At 41.0% G+C, this 18,392-nt stretch overlaps 1 protein-coding gene across 1 annotated transcript in view; it reads right to left on the minus strand.

Annotated features, from left to right (window-relative positions):
- COL21A1 (collagen type XXI alpha 1 chain) overlaps window positions 1–18,392 on the minus strand; it is a 113,117-nt gene that overhangs the window by 55,431 nt on the left and 39,294 nt on the right. Inside the window, exons 2-7 of the mRNA XM_081857570.1 lie at window positions 12,512–12,637; window positions 7,921–8,472; window positions 2,483–2,651; window positions 2,118–2,334; window positions 978–1,151; window positions 32–109 (exon numbers count right to left, since the gene is read on the minus strand). Coding sequence (XP_081713696.1) covers window positions 32–109; window positions 978–1,151; window positions 2,118–2,334; window positions 2,483–2,651; window positions 7,921–8,472; window positions 12,512–12,599 — 1,278 coding nt within the window. The 5' untranslated portion in view covers window positions 12,600–12,637. The remainder of the gene's footprint in view (window positions 1–31; window positions 110–977; window positions 1,152–2,117; window positions 2,335–2,482; window positions 2,652–7,920; window positions 8,473–12,511; window positions 12,638–18,392) is intronic.

Raw genomic sequence — 18,392 nt, forward strand, 5'->3', positions numbered from 1 at the left:
ACCAAAAATAAATAAATCCTATCATACTCACAAATCCAGGGATCTCACAGGCTGTTTCTCGGTTATTTTGTTCTGGGTCACAGTAGATCCTTAACTTTTGGACATCAAACTATAACATGAAGATTATGAACTCATTAGATACCCATTTTTGATGCTTTTAATTAAAAATAACAGATTGCTGCAGAAATGGGGAGAATTGGATTTAAGAGTGGAAAAAGGAGAAACAGATAGAATCGAAATTGACAGAACCCTCCATTCATACTCATGAGCACTCCAACCAAATATCTTGAGCCTCAGATGGTCCAAGGGGAAATAACTTATTCTGTCTTATTCATACTGATTTACAGCACTATTTTACAAATTAGAAACATATAAAGGTCATTCATAATCAGAAATAACATCCATAATCTCTTGGAACATCTTATATTCTAAAATCCATTTCATAACAGCTAAGGAATTACTTGTAAAAGGGCAGGTTGTGCTTATATTTGTGTAGCAGAATGCAAACGTGGGCAGAAAGTGCTGAAAGTTCCTTAAAAACAGTTCAGACTCACACATTGGTAGTTTATGCATTTACTTATTGTACACCAAGTCCTCTGTAATGACACCAAGGTCAATGAATGCAAAAGGGAAACAGCTGCTTACAACTCTTATATTCCCCTTGTGCAAACAATTCACACTGGTTATTCTGTTCTTCAAAAACATTCAAGGCAAATACTGGTTTGGTCCTGACATCTCACTAAATAATGGTTTATGCTAACCATAGTTAAGAATCCACACCATGGTTTGAGCTACCAAACATACAACAGGCTTATTGTTTGTTAATGTTCATCTGCTTTTGTTTTCCATCTGTTCACCCTTATTCACTAAACTTAATTGAACTTGTTCCAAATAATCATCCTTAGGATCAGGCTTAAATCTAAACATTGGGTCGGTGTAACTGCACTCCACAAATGTAGTATTCTGAGCATACATACCTGTACAGTCTCCTCCTTCCCAGAATATTTTCCAATTTGAGTTACTCCACTGATATAGATCCCTAAAACAGGACGCAATGGCTTTATTTCAGTTTCTTGGTCATCTATATACAACGTAACATCTGCTTCTGTTACTAAGAGACGGATTTGATGCCAGCCTTCATCAAACAACATCTAGAAAAAAGGGAGAGAATTGTAAATATATATTCAACATTCATGTCCATAAATGTAAAGACATAAACTAATACAAGTTTCAAAACTTGCTACCACCAGTCTGAATTAAGGGCTCAACCACTAAAGTGCATTATCTACTATAACAACTTAAAGAAATGGCCTAATAATTAAATCAGACTGGGAAAAAACCCAAAATTCTTTTTGGATTTTCCCATTATTACATGTAGGTGAGTTATAACCATGCCAAGCTTCATCTGTCCAGCTTGCACTTCTCTAGAAGATAGCTAGGCATAACATTGATATCCATCTTCTTTATAGAGATTACGTATCCATTTTTGTATTTCTATCATACTTTCCTATACCAAAGGCATAGAAAGGGGTGTATCTTTGGCAATCACTCATAGCCGAGTAAGATTGTCTTCCATAAACACGGTTTTAACAATGAGTCCGTAAGTGAGTAACAAAATAGAATAACAAAATAGAAGAGCAACCTCTGTGTGTGTTTGCTTGTGTAATACACATGCACACACACACACACACTTTGCAGATGGCATCTATAAATCGATCTATATATAAACACTAATTGCTTAATTTGGTTTGTGTGGGAAAGATAACGGCACAGCTAGTACTGCACCATTTCAGATTACAGGTTTTCCCAAACAGTGCTACAATGGAATCACATTGTACAACATGAGCAGGGACGTGCCACCAAAAGGTGGTTTCTGGGTCTACTTCTTAAGTTTTCTAAAGGAACACAGGCCACATTTTATGTGGCATGCCGTTCAGACGTGACAAAGAGGAATGAACGTTTTGTCCTCAGAGATCCGTATTCAAGCACTAACTTCAAAAAATGAGAATCATCTCTGATGCTTTGTTATAATGAACAGTGAAACACTGGATCACTTCACGTTCAAAATCACAATATGGATAACAGATATATCAACACATGAGTGATGTCTTCTTTACCTTCACACGGGGTGCAGTAAAAGTAACAACCTGCGTATCATTTACTAGGCTTGTTGTAGTAAATGACAGCGTTCTGTCTTCTCCATTTACAGTAACAGCTATTTGTGGCCTTCCATCCAGGCTTAAAATCCTCCACAAATCCCATGTTTTTCTGACTTTAAACCTCTGAGTGGATACAAACACATATGATGGAGGAAGGCCTTCTGGAAAGACATTCCTAGAAAGCAATTTTTTAAAAAAATTAGAAGAACATACACTCTGAATTCCTAATTCTTAAACAATTATCTAGTCCATTATAAGGAAGTCTTATTTTAATTTAAAAGGATATAAACTTTTTAAAAAACCAAACAAAAAAAAACCTGTACCTTGTCAATTCTGACAAGTCAATACGCGAGGTTACTTCATAAGCTTTCGCATTGGTAGATGGAATCTGGATTCTCTTTTTCACCTTTTTCTTCACACCTAAACCTAGAAGTATATCAAATCCTTTTTCATCTCGTGATGCCACAGGAATTCTTGTTGGGCAAACTGATTCTGAAAAGCAACCAAAATACATACCATGTTTAATTCATGGATGTAGTAACCGATGTATAACTTTGAAAGCATGAGGTGCGATTTTATACCATTAGGCTGGTGCACAAGTACTGTAATTAAATTATTGTGTTGTTTGAACTGAGAGTCCAGCTCAAAGCATCCTTTGGAAAACTTAATAAGAAGCTCACCATTGACTTTAGTGTGCTATGTAAATCAGAGATAATAAACGTATTTTCAACCTTCTAGGAAGCACCCCAGTGATGGGTATGACACCAGTAGATGTAGACAGATACATACCACTCTCCATGCAAGGAAGAAGTAGAATCACAGTTCAAGAGGACATTTCTAGCCAGCTAAAATTCCAACAGGAGGGCACCCTGAGAGATCTGGGAGGTCTGGGAGGATGTGGCTTGGGTCGAGTCCTGTGGACCAGACAGAGGGGTGTGGAGGCTCATATTCAACCCTTCGACCTAAAGTTTCCCACCTCTGGCATAAATGTGAACTATGATCATATTTTTTCCTATGTGAAATATCAAGTCTTTCGGACTGCAATTGTCATTGACCACCCCTGTATAGTTTTGATGCTCAAAAGCATTTTATGGTACTCTTAAGTTTTCATATATGCAGCCACACATGTGGGCAGCTACCTGCACCACAACTATCTGAGAGAAGTTCTGTGTGAACATGCAAGGGGCCACCAACGTGGAGGGATATCAAGATAGTGCAACAGTTTGTTTCAGCAGGACATACTTTGCTGCTGTGAAGGGACTGAGAAACACAAAGTCATTAAATTTGAAATGCACCAAACCTTGCTTTAGCTTTATGAGCTGCGGTGAGCCTCAAGTTTATGCACTTCTCTCTCTGCTCTTTCTGCAAGAAGAGGACACTAAAAACTTCCACTTTTGTTTTATAATAAACTGCAGTCTTCTGTTATGTCCAAATTCAGGAATCTGTAGTTTAATCTTACTATGCTTCATTGACAAACTTGGGATTCCTTAGTTTGAAGGTAATACTATAAAAATTACAGCTTTCAGTCTGCTCTGCTCATACTTGAAGATAGAAAGGAGAATGTAGGGTGGTGTGCCAAAGCTTGCCACAGCTCTCTCTCATAACAGGAAACCATGGTTTGATAATATACCTGAACTAGACCACTGTTTACACTTTCCCTTCTAGAGCTATTGGCAAGCCAAAAAGAGGCAGACCTTGTGCCAGACACTACTAACTCCTCTCTGTTGCTCCTGTCCTAAGGATCCATTCTAACCTTTTGTGCTGGTTGCCCTTCATTCTACAGTCCCTCCTGATATAATAAGGATTATCCACTGAAGCCCCACTGAAGCAGACCCTACAAAAAATCAAGGGCCAGACCCAGAGTCAAGCAAACTACAAACTACTTGCATTCAACGAGCTGTGTTTTGACTTCTTTGCATTCACCAAGACTGCTACAGACTGGAAATGAATTTCATTCTAAAAGAATGTGATATGAAAAAAATTGTAGCTGGCTGAATGCTACTTAAAAAATAACACAAAATACAATACTGGGCACTTAAGGTACAATGTTAAAAAGGAATTTTAAAAAGTAGGAATGTGCCAACTTTTCTTTGCACTGACACAGAATTTATGGCGAAAGCTCTGTTTTTAAGACTTTAGGGAATGGAGAAATGAAGATGTGGAACTAATGATGATTTTGTAGCATGCTTTGCTAAGATGCACACATTCAAAGCACTGCATAAAATGAGTCTTGTTTCAGATACAAAAATAGGCAACCCACTCTTTCGTTGTGTGTTGACCAGCCACCCATTTTCACAACTAGCTCCAGAATGGTAGTTGCTGTTCCTACTGGAAGCCACTGGTGCCATGAGTGCAAGCAATCACATGAGACCTGGGAATGAATTCAGAACTGAGTTTTGTCATGCCCTTGCCAGGAAATACTAAACCCAGCCCCCCACCCTAAATTTCTGCATATATGCCATTATCAAACTCCTTCTCATCATGGTAATGACAGTTCAGCAGTCAGCAAGACCAACAATCATATCTCTGGAACTGGTTGGGGAAATGGGTTTTTAATCTCAATTCCTGTTGAGAGACATGAATTTAAGGGCAGATAATCTGTTCCCAAATATGTCATTGTACAGTAACGTATTAGGCAATGACAATGGAATGCTTACAATTATACATGAAAGCAAACATCTACTTAAATCAGAAAGTACAAATAATCATAAGGTATCTGATTAATAAAGACACCAGTACAGTTTGTACACCGCAAACCATTTTTTAAACATCTGTGACATCAGAACACAGCTGCAAGGTTCAGAATGTAGTTCTGCTATTACTTAAGAATCTTGATATTTTATTTTCATCTTACTAAGTAAAACAAATCCAGTTTCTACATTCAATTACAATGGAAGTAGCAAGTCACATGGGGGTTAACAGAAGGCATACATGGATTTGATGGTTGTTAGTTCCTGACCCATAAATAAAAGAAATATTATAAAATTGTTATTATTAGCATTATCTTTATAATTATTATCATCATCATCATCATCGTAAAACAACAAATGATTGCACCATCCATATTCATGGTTCTTTAAAGAGTGGAAGAAGCAAGAAATATGTGGAGAAGAAGTCCTGACCTAAAGAGTTGACACTGAGGCACAACTAGATACAAAGGTGAGGAGGGCCTTGATCAGATCTCCTGTAGCGTATGCTCCTACGATAAGTGTAGCTAGAAAGTGGAATTCAGATCAGAGCTGGGGAAGGAAGCCACACAGTACATATGTATTTTGCCCCACGAGGCAAACAGCAGTTCTGGGAGAGTGACTCTGATCAGAAAACAGCAGCTAAGGAAAAGGGTTAACCCAGGGGTAGTTAATGGTATGTCCTCTCCATTGGCCATGCTAGCTGGAGCTGGGAGTTATAGTGTAGTTGGACTACATCTGAAGAGCATCACTTCGCTACCACTAGGTTAATCCCTTTCCACCACAGCCCAGTCCAAGCTGGGCCCTCTCTATGGCTCATTTCACCCTTTTAAAGGGCTCAGTTTACCCTTAAAAGAACAAACAAATGGTGCATCCATCATGGATGAACAGCTGCCTTGACTCATCTTGTTCCTTTTTGGCAATGCTGGAGAGAATTGCAGTCATGGATTTATTTCTGTTAAGTGTGCAAAGTGCCAGCACCTTTAGGAACAGCACTGTTTCTGACTTGTTTAAAGGATTTTTAAAAATTATAATAAATATTCAGAGAACCTTCTGAAATCTTATGCATTGCAGTGGGTACATTACACGTCAGGGGTCTGGATCCGAAGGCAACTTTCAAGTCACAGAAGACTCTTTCCATGAATGGAACAGAACCTTTGGATCCTACCCAGGATCTTCTCTTTTCAAAACATAGAAAGAGAGCAGACTTCAAGTGCTAGGGCTTAAATTTCATCTCGCATCAAGCCTGAAACACAGCTATGTCATATAGTTTATTTTAAAATCCCAGAGGGTAGTCTCTGCATTGCCAGGGATAGCTGCAGCACATTATGTGGGGAATATTTTGAATGTCTCTGAAACAGCCCCAAGTATCCTTTGCCAGCAACTTTTGAAGCATAGGGAAAGTGCAAGAGGGGTGGGCGTGAAAGGTTCTGAGGAACATTGCAAAAACAACTTTGTGGTAGAGTAGCTACACACAACCTCCCTGCAAAGAGAGAGTACGTGGAGGGAGAGAAAGATTTTTCAGTAACACAACTGGATGGGAAACCCAGGAGCCTCTGGGTGTTGTTGGACTTCAACTCTCATCAGCCCCAGCCTGCATGGCCAATAGTCAGGAATGATAGGAGCTGTGGTCCAACAACATCAGGAGAGGCACAGGTTCCTCATCCCTGATTCAGTCATTCCACTGGCAGGGTCAGAAAAGGTCAAGCCCTGCAGTTGCTTTCTGCTGATGCATGATACTACAAAAGCATGGAAAGCTAGACTAAAACAAAACCATGACAAGGTAAGTAGGCGCACAACCCTACCACAAGCACAGGTAGATTCTGCTTAGGATGAGGAACATTGTGTTGTGTTGAGGAGAGCTTGCTCCCATCTCAGCCTTTTCAGTTTCTGAACCAACTGAAGACGATAGTTTCTGACCATACCAGTGGTTTCCACACTCAATCAAGTCACCAGTCCCTCTTGGGCCTCTCCACTCACAATGGCCAAGCCATATTATTTATTTAGTATTATTATTTATTGAATTTATATACTGCCCTATAACCTGGAGGTCTCAGGGCACAGAACAATATCAAAATATAAAACCACAACAAATATAGTCAATATAAAAACAACAACCCAATAACCCCCTATAGTCATCAGTTCACCGCTAAGGCTGCTGCAAAGACTTGGGGAAGGTCAGCCAGCAAAAGTTTCATATTCTTAACCACTAGTCTAGACTTGGGAATTGCCAGATGCGATGATTACAAAGTCTGCCTTGGCAGTGAGCTTCATTTCCTCACTTCTCATGCAAACGCGTTTCTCTTTCATACCAAACCTGTGTGTCCTTCTGCTGTACACAATGGTTCCTTGTTCAGATCTACTGAGTGGCATTAATCAAATTATATCTGCCCTTTGTCAGAAATAAAACAAAAAAATTCTGATCCATACATCAAGAACTTCTCTAAGACTATTAGGGTTCTGATTTTTAACAGACAGCTCACAGACCATCAATTATCCTGTACACATAATGGGGCAGCAGGCACATCCATACATCTCCCACTGAGTGGAAGGATATACGTAAATCCTAGAAAAGGCCCATTTCTGAAACCCTGGAAAGCTCCTGGCAGTCAGTGGAGAGAAAGTCGGGGTAGAGAACTGGATCCAGCTGTTGCGTCAGTATATCACCCCCACCCCATCAATCACATGATGTCACAATGATGTCAGGTGACTCAGTTTTGCTCACACATGGGCAAAGGGCTCTATAGATGCCACCAAGCCGCTAACTGATAGTGTCTTCAAACCTCCTTTCAGCCCAGTTGCATCTTTACCTGATAACAGCTATACAACTGGTAGGCGTGGCTTGGCTAAAATGGCCTCCTGAGTCAAATGGGGAGGTCTGGTGGCCTAATTACACCCAAGGGCCAGAGATGCCCCACCCCTGAGCTAGAGGGAGTGATGGCCTGCCTGATGGTATGGCAGCATCCTATACAACCAAGTACTAAAATAAGTGAGGCCAGCATACCACTACAGCACATCATACTCCTTAAAGGAAAAAGAGGTTAATGACTCTGCAGAAAGGCATTAATATTTACCTTCACAGAGTTTCTGCTTTATGACTTCTCTTATTCTGGATATTGCAATATAATCTTCAACATAGAACACATATGTTGACGAGGGCTTGTTGGCAATGGCTCTTAGTTCATCCTCTTCGGTTTCTGACCCAACTCCAATGGCAAACAGAGTGATCTTGTTTTTTCTTGCTTCAGCTGCCACTTCTTTGACGTCATCTTGTGACTTTCCGTCGGTAAGTACCACTGCGATTTTTGTAAGGAACCTTGCGGATTTGGCAAATAGGTGATCGATTGCAAACTGAATGGCTTTCCCTGTTCTTGTATTTCCACCCAAGTACTGTATGTATTCCATTCCTCTGACGAGGTTTTCATTTGAATCATGAGACCCAAGTGGGATTTCAAGCACAGGATAATCACTGTACTGAACTACTCCAACTTGAATGAACTTTGGTCCAATGTCAAAGTTACTTGTAATATTGACAAGCCACCTTTTGACTATTTCAAAGTTTTCTGGGCCAACACTCCAGGAGCCATCCAATATGAACACTAGATCTGTTGGGGCAGTTCGACAACCTTAAAAATGGAGAGAGAGGAGAGAGAGAGAAAAACAGAAATCAAATTCAGTAATCTGTATTGAATGTAATCTCAGTGTTCTATCTTCAAGGGTCAAGGGCATGATATTTTTGCAAACATTTATGCCACGATTGGGTGGGATCGAAACAAAGTTAATTGAAGTTAAGTTCCACTTAAATCAATGGGGGGGAGTTATTCATGACTTAAGCTCCACTGATTTCAGTGGGTACTGAATTCAACTAATCGGCAGAGAAATCCTAAATAGGGGGAGCTGTCATAAATTACGTTGTCTTAAAATAAACTGGTGAAGTATGCTAGATCCAAACTCTGTTCAGGAGCCCCAGGGAGGGGTAAATACCAGATGAGCTGGCTCCAGCCCAGCAGAGAGAAAAGGAGCCAGCAAAACACAGAGCCAGCTCAGCCAGCATTACTATGGGAACTGCAGCCACCTTTTTTGTGCACAGAGGAGAGTCCACAAGTGCCCTTAACAGGTGTATATGGACTGCGATAATGCTCAAAGACAGCTCATGGGAAGCAGCTCAAAACTGCAAGTGTAAGCATGAAGATAAACAGGGGACAGAGTGCACATGGCATCCCTATAGACAATCACCACAGCAGCCAGACAGCAGGCACTGCATGCCACGCACCAGAAGGCACACTCACCGCACCAACTGCACTGTCACAAGCAGGAACAGCGCAAAACAGCACAACCAGATAGACAAACACATGTGAAGCACACTCTGTACCACTGACACATCGCACCACTGACAATCACCTCAAACATCCGCACAGGCTGCTGCCACCAGCCGCACACCCCTAAAGAATGGCACACACAGGGAGATGCCAAAGGACAGTTCACTGAAAGCACCCTACGAGATGCTCATGACTAAAGGGCAGAAATGGCAGGGAATACATGCACTCCATTCCTAAAGCCCCAGAAGATGCCCTTGAGGCAGTTGTGGTGTGGACAACCCTGGGCAGAGGCAACAAGTGCCTCCCCCACAGCCCCAGTGCAGTTAACATGCACAGGATTGTGCTGCATTTCTCACCAAAATTAACAGGCCTTACATATTTCATGACTACAAAAGGTTCAGCCGGATTTAAGGAAAACCAGCTTTCTTTGAGTTGGAGCCTGTGCTTCCTGTTTGTGGTCTCATCACCTGAGTATTATGAGCCTTTCCGAAAGATGTGCATTGAGCTAATATTTTCCCATTTCCATCTAGTGATTTTCCAATGGATTTGGGCTTCAAATTTTTTTTTTTTTTTTGCAATGGTTTTGGCAGGGAATAGGAAAGAAACAGTAGCCTAAAAACGGATGATGGAGCCACCTGCAAGTTTCTGTGTCTATAGGTATTTTCTGCTTGCAAGCCATGCCTCAGGTGGTTGGATTTTGTGTGCGTGTGTGTTTTACTAGACCTTCATTGCTTTTTAATTGTTGGTATATAATTTGTCACATACATTTACAATTTTCTGATGTGGTATATATTGCTGGGCTATTACATCGAGAAACGAGAACTTTCAAACAGATGTGGTAGTCATTTGAGTGAGGGCAAAATACAGCAGTACGCATTGCTTTTCCATCGTACATAGGGAGTGCTTTAAACCATTCAAAACTCTGCAGAGTGGTTTGTGGTTATCATAATGCACTGGAGAGAAACCACAAGCTCTCAGACATCATCCGTAAATGGTCACACCTAACCACATCTGGTTGTGTCTAACCACACAGTATTTAACTAAATTCAAAAGTGCACCAGATTAACACACATCCTAGAAATATCTTTCCTGTGCCTTCATTTTATTGTATCCACTACACTGATCACTCAGCATGACATACTTAGTTGATTGCTTCACCTGAATTAAGTCAAAAGACATGGCCAGTGATCCAGAGACTGGTACCTATGTGGGTTTTCTTGCTTTTCTTCTGTCAATGGAAAACACTCTTCATATGCAAAGGCATTTCCCATCTAGATGTTGAGGGTGTCTCAACAGCTGCTGGACAGCAGCCAATGTGCAGCAGAGTGGACTACAACTCCTATCAACACTGATCATTGACCATGCTGGCTGAAGCGAATGGAATACATAGTCCAAAGTACAGTACCTGGATTTTGCTACCCCTGCACTAAAGTTATATTTGGACGCCCTTCTTCAGGTACATATTGTGTATGAGGTGAAGCAACTGACAATGGGGGGGGGGGAGGCTTAATCAGTGGTAGCATCTTGCTTGTGAATGTTCTCCACAGGGAGACTTGCATAGTACCCATTCTGACATCTCATTGGTGCTAAGCAAATACTTTTTAAAAAAATTTCCAGGCTTTTCCATTTTTTTGCAATGTTTTTATCTACTATTCTTTTATTTTACTTTGGTCATATACATCTTATTTTTTAAAAAAACTTGTAAGCTACTTTGGAAATATTTACATTAAAGGGTGGTCTATAGATCTTTTTAAATCAATCAACCATTTGTGTGTCTGAGGTTTAAATCTTTTGAGCGACTGTAAATAAAAAAATCCTACTGTAAAGAAAAATAATCCTACAGGGAAATACAGACCTATCCCTTGAAGATAACTTACTAGTGAACCTGAATTCCACAATTTTTATTGCTGGCTTCAACCAGTTATAATGTATAAAACAGAGTACAGCTTAGCTTCAATGTACTGTTAAATAACCTCAAGCCTGCCACATCGCTTCCCCACAACATCATTCAATATAATTTTCTCTGAGATGATTTAGAGTTCATTGAGGGTAGCTAAAATAAAAATAAAAATGGGCTGCATATTGCTCAGCAAAAAACAAACAAACCAAAAAACCAAAAATACTTTAGCTTTGTCACAAAGCACACATGCCAAGGCCATCCAAGGTCAATTCCAGACCTCAAAACAGTGCTACCTAAACACAAGAAGGACGTATAAGCATGCTTGGAGGATTTGAAGAAATACAAAAAAATTATTTAGGGTGGAAAACAAAAGCGGGGGACCCAAAACAGTCCAATGAACACTGGGCATGCTCATTTGCCACAGACTGCCGAGTGACATGTAAGGCAGAAAATAACTTACAGGGGAAAGAATAAATTATCGTGGAAAGGGGAACAGCTGATTGGCCAGAACACAAAACATTTTGTTGCAGGTTCCATTTGTGAGACATATATTTTAGAACACCGGCTTGGTGAACTTGCTCTTTACATTTTAGGTATATGCTCCTTTTAAATAAAAGGTTAAGTTATACATAAAACAACATAAAGACTTGATTCAGGTGCCATAGTCCTGCCATGCACCCAAATACTCTCTCCCCTTTCCTCCCCCACAGGGAAGATGATGTCTAAACTAGACCAAGTGTAAAAAGGACCCAAGATAGAACAGTACTGCAGACCCAGGAAAAGACTGTAATGTTGTTCTGGGGCCAGAGAAGCTAGGGAATTAATGTAAAGACTTATTTGCACTATACATTTAAAACTGCATCAAGCCACTTTGAACAGTCTTGGTCCTCTCCCCGCCCCCCGCCCCCCCGGGCAAAGAATCATATTGCCCACACAAGAGCTACAATTTCCAGAGTGGTTTAACAATAAACTCCCTATTCCCTGGGAACTCTGGGAATTGTAGCTCTGTGAAAGGAATAGCACACTATACTTCTCATGATTCTTTCAGGGAAGCCACAACTGTTTTAAGTAGTATGATACTGTTTTAAATATATAATGCAGATGGACCTTTGGTTTGTAAAGATCTCTGATCCAAGCTGTACAAAACCAACATTACCTTCCTGTGGAAGAAGTCTGAACTTGTCACTTTTGAACTGTCATGCTATGTAGCTTAAATATAGTACCTTAATATAGTCCTAAAAGTACATTTATAAGGTATGCAAATCTATCTCCAAAGATATTATCAAGCGCATTAAAATATTTTAAATGAAACATTACAATGAAAAATTGCTTACACATTATTTTAATGAAAGAAGGAACCTCATGGAGGAGAGAAAATGGGGACCATTAGAGATGCCTCCACAATTTATTAAACAGCCATGGTTAGCAAATAAAGTTGATTCTTACTTGATCTTACATCACCATCTTCAGCCGATATGTAATCACGCAGCAACAACATTAAAAATGCCTGAAGAAACTTTATGTTCTTTGCCATGTATACAGTATTTCCAGCACTTCAAATCCTAAAATAAACTGGGAAAAGAAAAGTTACCTTATTATAATTGCATTAAAATACAGATGCAACATATCTGAACTGTTTTGGCTTTCTATAGTTTTCTAACTAGTCCTACTGTGTGCATTTCATGACTTTAATGGCGCTGAGCGAAATGAATAGCGCTAAAATGTATAATACATTTCTGAGAGTTCAAAATTATTTATTTTACTTATTTATTAGATTTATATACCGTCATTCATCATAAGATCTCAGGACAGTTCACAGAATAAAATGTTGAATAAAAACAAGTAAATAAGTAAAACAAAACAGCAAAACAATAACGCCCCCCGCCCCACAGACAAATTTAGAAGAATGTAGAATATTAACCAGCCAAAAGCCTGATTGAAGAGGAACATTTTAGCCTAGTGCCTAAAAGTCTGTAATGAAGAGTTTGGAGAGAGCATTCAACAAATGGGGAGCCACTATAGAGAAGGCCCATTCTTGTGTTGCCGGCCTCCAGACTTCATGTGAAGAAGGCACATGAAGGAGCTCAGACGTGGGGTCTGGGATGGCTTACCTGGGGAGAGGCAGTCCTTCAAGCATTATAGTACTGAGCCATTTAAGGCTTTATAGGTCAAAACCAGCACTTATGCAAGAAACTAAAGTGTACATCAGGGGTGGGGCAGCTGGGCCCCTCCAGATGTTTTTGGTAGCTAACACTCATTTGTTCCAGCCAGCATGGTTAGGTGTGATGGGAGGTGCAACTCAACAAACTCTGGAGGCCCACAAGTTCACCATATCTGGCCCACATGGCTTCTCTGCCACTGAGGATATAAGAGTCAGAAATTCACTACAGTGGGTTCAGTCTACTAGAGTATTGTGCTAGTGCTCGCCCACTAAGACTTCGGCCCTGGCAAAGTCCCAAAGTATACCCAGATGGCACACCCAAGCTGCATGGAAGAGGGGATAAAACTGCTTGCAAGGAGCAGCATGCTTATGGCTCCTCCTCCTCCTTCAAATGTTTATTATAGAAACACTGCTCTATGATGAATTCCTACTGGGTTTTCCAGAAAGGCATAACTGTCCATACAGAGACTGCTGCGCAAGTGGCATGCCGGTGACCTGTTATGAAACTTCTCAAAGAGCTGCATAAAATCTGAGAACCTGCTTCAAGGATGCCAAGCTCTAGTCTGGCATTTGCAAGCATCCTCGGAGCTGCAAGTCTATGGAAACCAATAGCTATTTCCTTTGCAAAGAGCAGCCAGGGAAGTACAATGAAAAGAATGCCATTGATTTGCCATTAACATGCATACAGCCATCCAGCAGATGGAAACCTCAACTTCAACAAGCCCTTGGCTTCACAAACACCAGTACAAGGGTTGCCAGGGTTTTATTAGAACAGTGAGCAAAATAAAGTTTTATAGAGCACAGGAAAGGAAAACAGAAGGTGCAAATACAGTAAACAATGGTTAAGGTTCTGCTCCAACTCTCCTCTTTAATGGAGGTACAAATGAGGGGGCCTTCTCTGTGCTGGCACCCCAGAGTGCCACGGCTAGCACCAGCATGACAAGATTTTTAGGTGAAGCTTTTCCTATTTGTGCGAGCATTACAGACTGGGAATATGATTTTGGGAACTATATTTGATTCTGCTTTTAGCTGCCTGGGTTGTTGTTGTTTTTGTCATGCATATATTTCGTTATGTTTATATGTTGGTTTTAACATGTGTGCATGAGTCTCATGTTTCTGTACACTTCTGTGAATTTAATAGGTACTATACAGAACAACAACATTCTAAATAAATAAAATGTGCCAAATTGGGGGGTGGGGGTTCAACTTGCATATTTGGAGCCAACTAAGATCCCCGGATATACAGGCTTTGGCACTTGTGGTATGGTTTATTTAAAGTTTCCTGTACGTCCAAACTGGGAAAGTGTGATTTAATCTCAGCCTTGTGCTGATTCCATAACCTAGTTTGTAAGTCAATGTTTGCAAAGCAATCCAGCCCTTACACCCTGCTCAGCTCTGCCAGTCAAACTGGCTTCCAGCCAGCCATCAAACTTGAAAGTGAATAGGAGGCCCACTAGTCAGAATGGGCGCTCGAAGGGAGAGGGTGGGGCTGCACTGTCCTGGGATCTGCAGGATCTCAAGGTGGTCTCACAGCCACGGACAGCTAACATCAGGCTCTTTCCAGTCCCAATTTCTATGCCAAACTGGAGCTGGAGCAAGAATCAGGCCCTTCATCCTGCTCGCACCACTAAGTTTAGATTGAATCTTTAACCCATTTTTGTTGTTGTTGTTCAAATGTAATTTAAACAAAGGAAAATAGAAGTGCTAAAGCTAATGTGTGAATAAAAGAGTGCTGGGACTTAGAGCAAGATTCTCAATAAGCAATAGTCATTGTTATTTGAACCAGGCCTTAGCGTGCAATTTCGCACAAACTTGCATTGTTTTACTCCCAGACTTTAATGAGATTTAAGCAGCCTAAACTTCATACAGGATTATAGCCTTAGCCAGTTTGGGCGTGCAAAGGGGACTGCATTTTGTTGTTTGTTTAACTTGCACATTTAGGCTCCAATCCTGCACATAGTCTCTGATAGCAAGCCAACATATATTGGCGTAGTGTTACATTTGTATACAATTATATGAAATCCATCATGGTCCAACTTTAAAAAAAACTTCTCTCTATGAACAACTTTTGGATATTTCACTGCTGACTTGGGACTATATGAAAGGGAATAGTAACAAAACCTACATGCAACGTTTATTTCCACTCAAACCAAGTTCCTGCTATTTATGTAACAAGGTAAAGGTAAAGGTAAAGGTACCCCTGCCCATACGGGCTAGTCTTGACAGACTCTAGGGTTGTGCGCTCATCTCACTCTAGAGGCCGGGAGCCAGCGCTGTCCACAGACACTTCCGGGTCACGTGGCCAGCGTGACGAAGCTGCTCTGGCGAGCCAGCACCAGCGCAGCACACGGAAACGCCGTTTACCTTCCCACTATAAAGTGGTACCTATTTATCTACTTACACTTAAGGGTGCTTTCGAACTGCTAGGTGGGCAGGAGCTGGGACCGAACGATGGGAGCTCACCCCGCCATGGGGATTCAAACCGCCGACCATGCAATCGGCAAGTCCTAGGCGCTGAGGTTTTACCCACAGCGCCACCCACGTCCCCTATGTAACAAGAGAGAACTCTAAAAAAATTATACCTGTAACATTTAAGAACATGAGGCCAGAGAAGCTTGATCAGCATTTTGTTTCTTTACTTTAAAGCAGCTAACAAGACTGCTGCAGTTTTGAGTGGACAAGGGATACCATCCAATCTGACCCAAACCCATATCTGAGTTCACTCTCAACCCTATAAGCTGCTATTAGCAGACTGACTGAGGAAGAAGACAGGCTTGCTGTGGGTATTTATATTATTTTTCTCTGTTGGGGAAAACAGCACTGCAGGTATGTGGGTTAGAAAGGAAAAACAGCACAGAATGAGGTGTTAAAATGCCACCTACCCCAGGGCCTATGTTCCATTTAGAAAATTATGATACCAAAATTTATATACTTCTAAACTAAGGAGTCGTTTAGACCACTCTTCCATTGCTTTCTTCTAAATGTTCCCAACTGCAACAACCATCATCCTTGACTATCGGCCATGCTTGCTGTGGCTGAGGAGATTTGCAATCCATAATGCATGGTCAGCACCAGTTTGTGGGAGGCTGGTTTAGACCATCCAAGGTTGCAATCTGAAGCACAGCTAATACGGTGAGTTCAATAGGACTGTTCCAAGTGAACTTGCTAATGATCGCGCTGTAAGTGTGGAATGGGATTCACTAAGGACTGCAGCAGCACAGCAGCCTAACTGAGTAAAACCTATGACAACAGCATCATGATTATCAGAACACCAGTTTTGCTGATAGTTAAAACGGGAGTGACAGCGGAGAGAGGACTGTTGAGGAACTCTGCTCTTGCATTTGTTCTTACAGCCATCATGCTTTGCCCTATGATTCTAAGACATCCCTCACACGAGAAGCCTATTTAAAAATGAGAGTTCTAGATAAAGCATCTCCCAGAAGACAATACAGTGGTACCTCGAGTTACATATGTTTCAGGTTATAGACTCCGCTAATCCAGAGATAGTACCTCGGGTTAAGAACTTTGCTTCAGGATGAGAACATAAATTGCGCGGCGGCAGCGCAGCAGCAGCGGGAGGCCCCATTAGCTAAAGTGGTGCTTCAGGTTAAGAACAGTTTCAGGTTAAGAAAGGACCTCCGTAACGAATTAAGTACATAACCAGAGGTACCACTGTACAGCTAGTTCTTTCTAAAGGTAGTTCTTTCTAAAGTTAGGTTATCAGACAACCAGTCAAACTTGGCTACCTACTGATACCACTACAGTGGTACCTCGGGTTAAGAACTTAATTTGTTTCGGAGGTCCGTTCTTAACCTGAAACTGTTCTTAACCTGAGGTACCACTTTAGCTAAAGGGGCCTGCCACGCTGCCACCGCACGATTTCTGTTCTCATCCTGAAGCAAAGTTCTTAACCCGAGGTACTATTTCTGGGTTAGCGGAGTCTGTAACCTGAAGCGTATGTAACCCAAGATACCACTGTAGTTGAAAGAATCTACCACAGAAGCTATACATTGATAATTTGAAACATACTGATTCAGTCCTAAATAAGTGATAGGCAAATTCCCCGCAAAACAATTCTGAATTAACTTTGTATTTTATGAGCTTTCTCTGCTGATATGTTTTTGAGTTTTTGCTCTCAAGAGTCCCAGGTACAATGTTAGCAAATACATTCATAGTGCTGCATGCATCTACGTTATTGTACTGTTCCTGAGAAATTATAGTTTAGTTTCACCTGCCATCATGGGGAGCTATCTAGAAATTCGACTCCCCTCCCCCTACAAACACCCTTAAGTAAAATGAAGGGGTTTTAGATCTGGAAAGGAAGGGACCACAAGCACATCAAACATTTGCAGCAAGAAGCAATCAAGATAATTCACTAAAGAAGATACTCACCAAACTAAAGACTGCTTTGTCAGGTCATGGAATTCATAATGAGCCACCCAAGAGGGTCATCAAGAAAAAGGCTTAATATTAAATAACTTCTATCTTTGGGGCACTTGCTCTTCTGAATGCTAACTGTGCATGCATAGATCTCATGTAACATTCCAAACTGGATAAAACTTCTGGAGGAATGCCAGTCAATTTGCAAAACACTTGACCATTATGACCTGGATAAATCCATAGACTGAACCAGCTGATTAAAATTTCAGCAACATCACTACACTAAATTGTCCTGACAGAAGCATAAACATTACAGCGAGAAGTTCCTCCAAGAATAGGACATCCGATCGCCCTCCTCCCAAATCCTGGTGCACATCTAAGTATCAGCAGAAGAAAACTATGTGGAGCTTGCAAGAACATTGAGGGTAAATCTGCCCTAACACACAAACGCCCCTGAAACAAAACAGAAACCACAGAAAATCCCCCCAGTTATGAATAATGGAACTCAAAAGAGCCCACATCCATGAAACACGTACTGAAACCAGAGTCTCTCCTTGGCTTCCACATGATGTCTAATTCACTCCTTCCAGCTTGAGCCTTTTGTATCCAACTGGTTCACGGGAGCTTTAAAAAGTATTGTACTTCAGTTCCTTAGTGTCCTTTTGCTAAATAATCTTCCCAAGTTTAATGCCGAAGCAGCATGAGCTCAACCTTTTTCCAATCTTCCAAAAACATGTTAAAGGTCATTTAGATTAGCCTGTGTCCCAAGAGAAACTTAACACTTTT

This window comes from Podarcis erhardii (genome assembly GCF_964252035.2).
Source record: "Podarcis erhardii genome assembly, chromosome: 3".
NCBI lineage: Eukaryota > Metazoa > Chordata > Lepidosauria > Squamata > Lacertidae > Podarcis > Podarcis erhardii.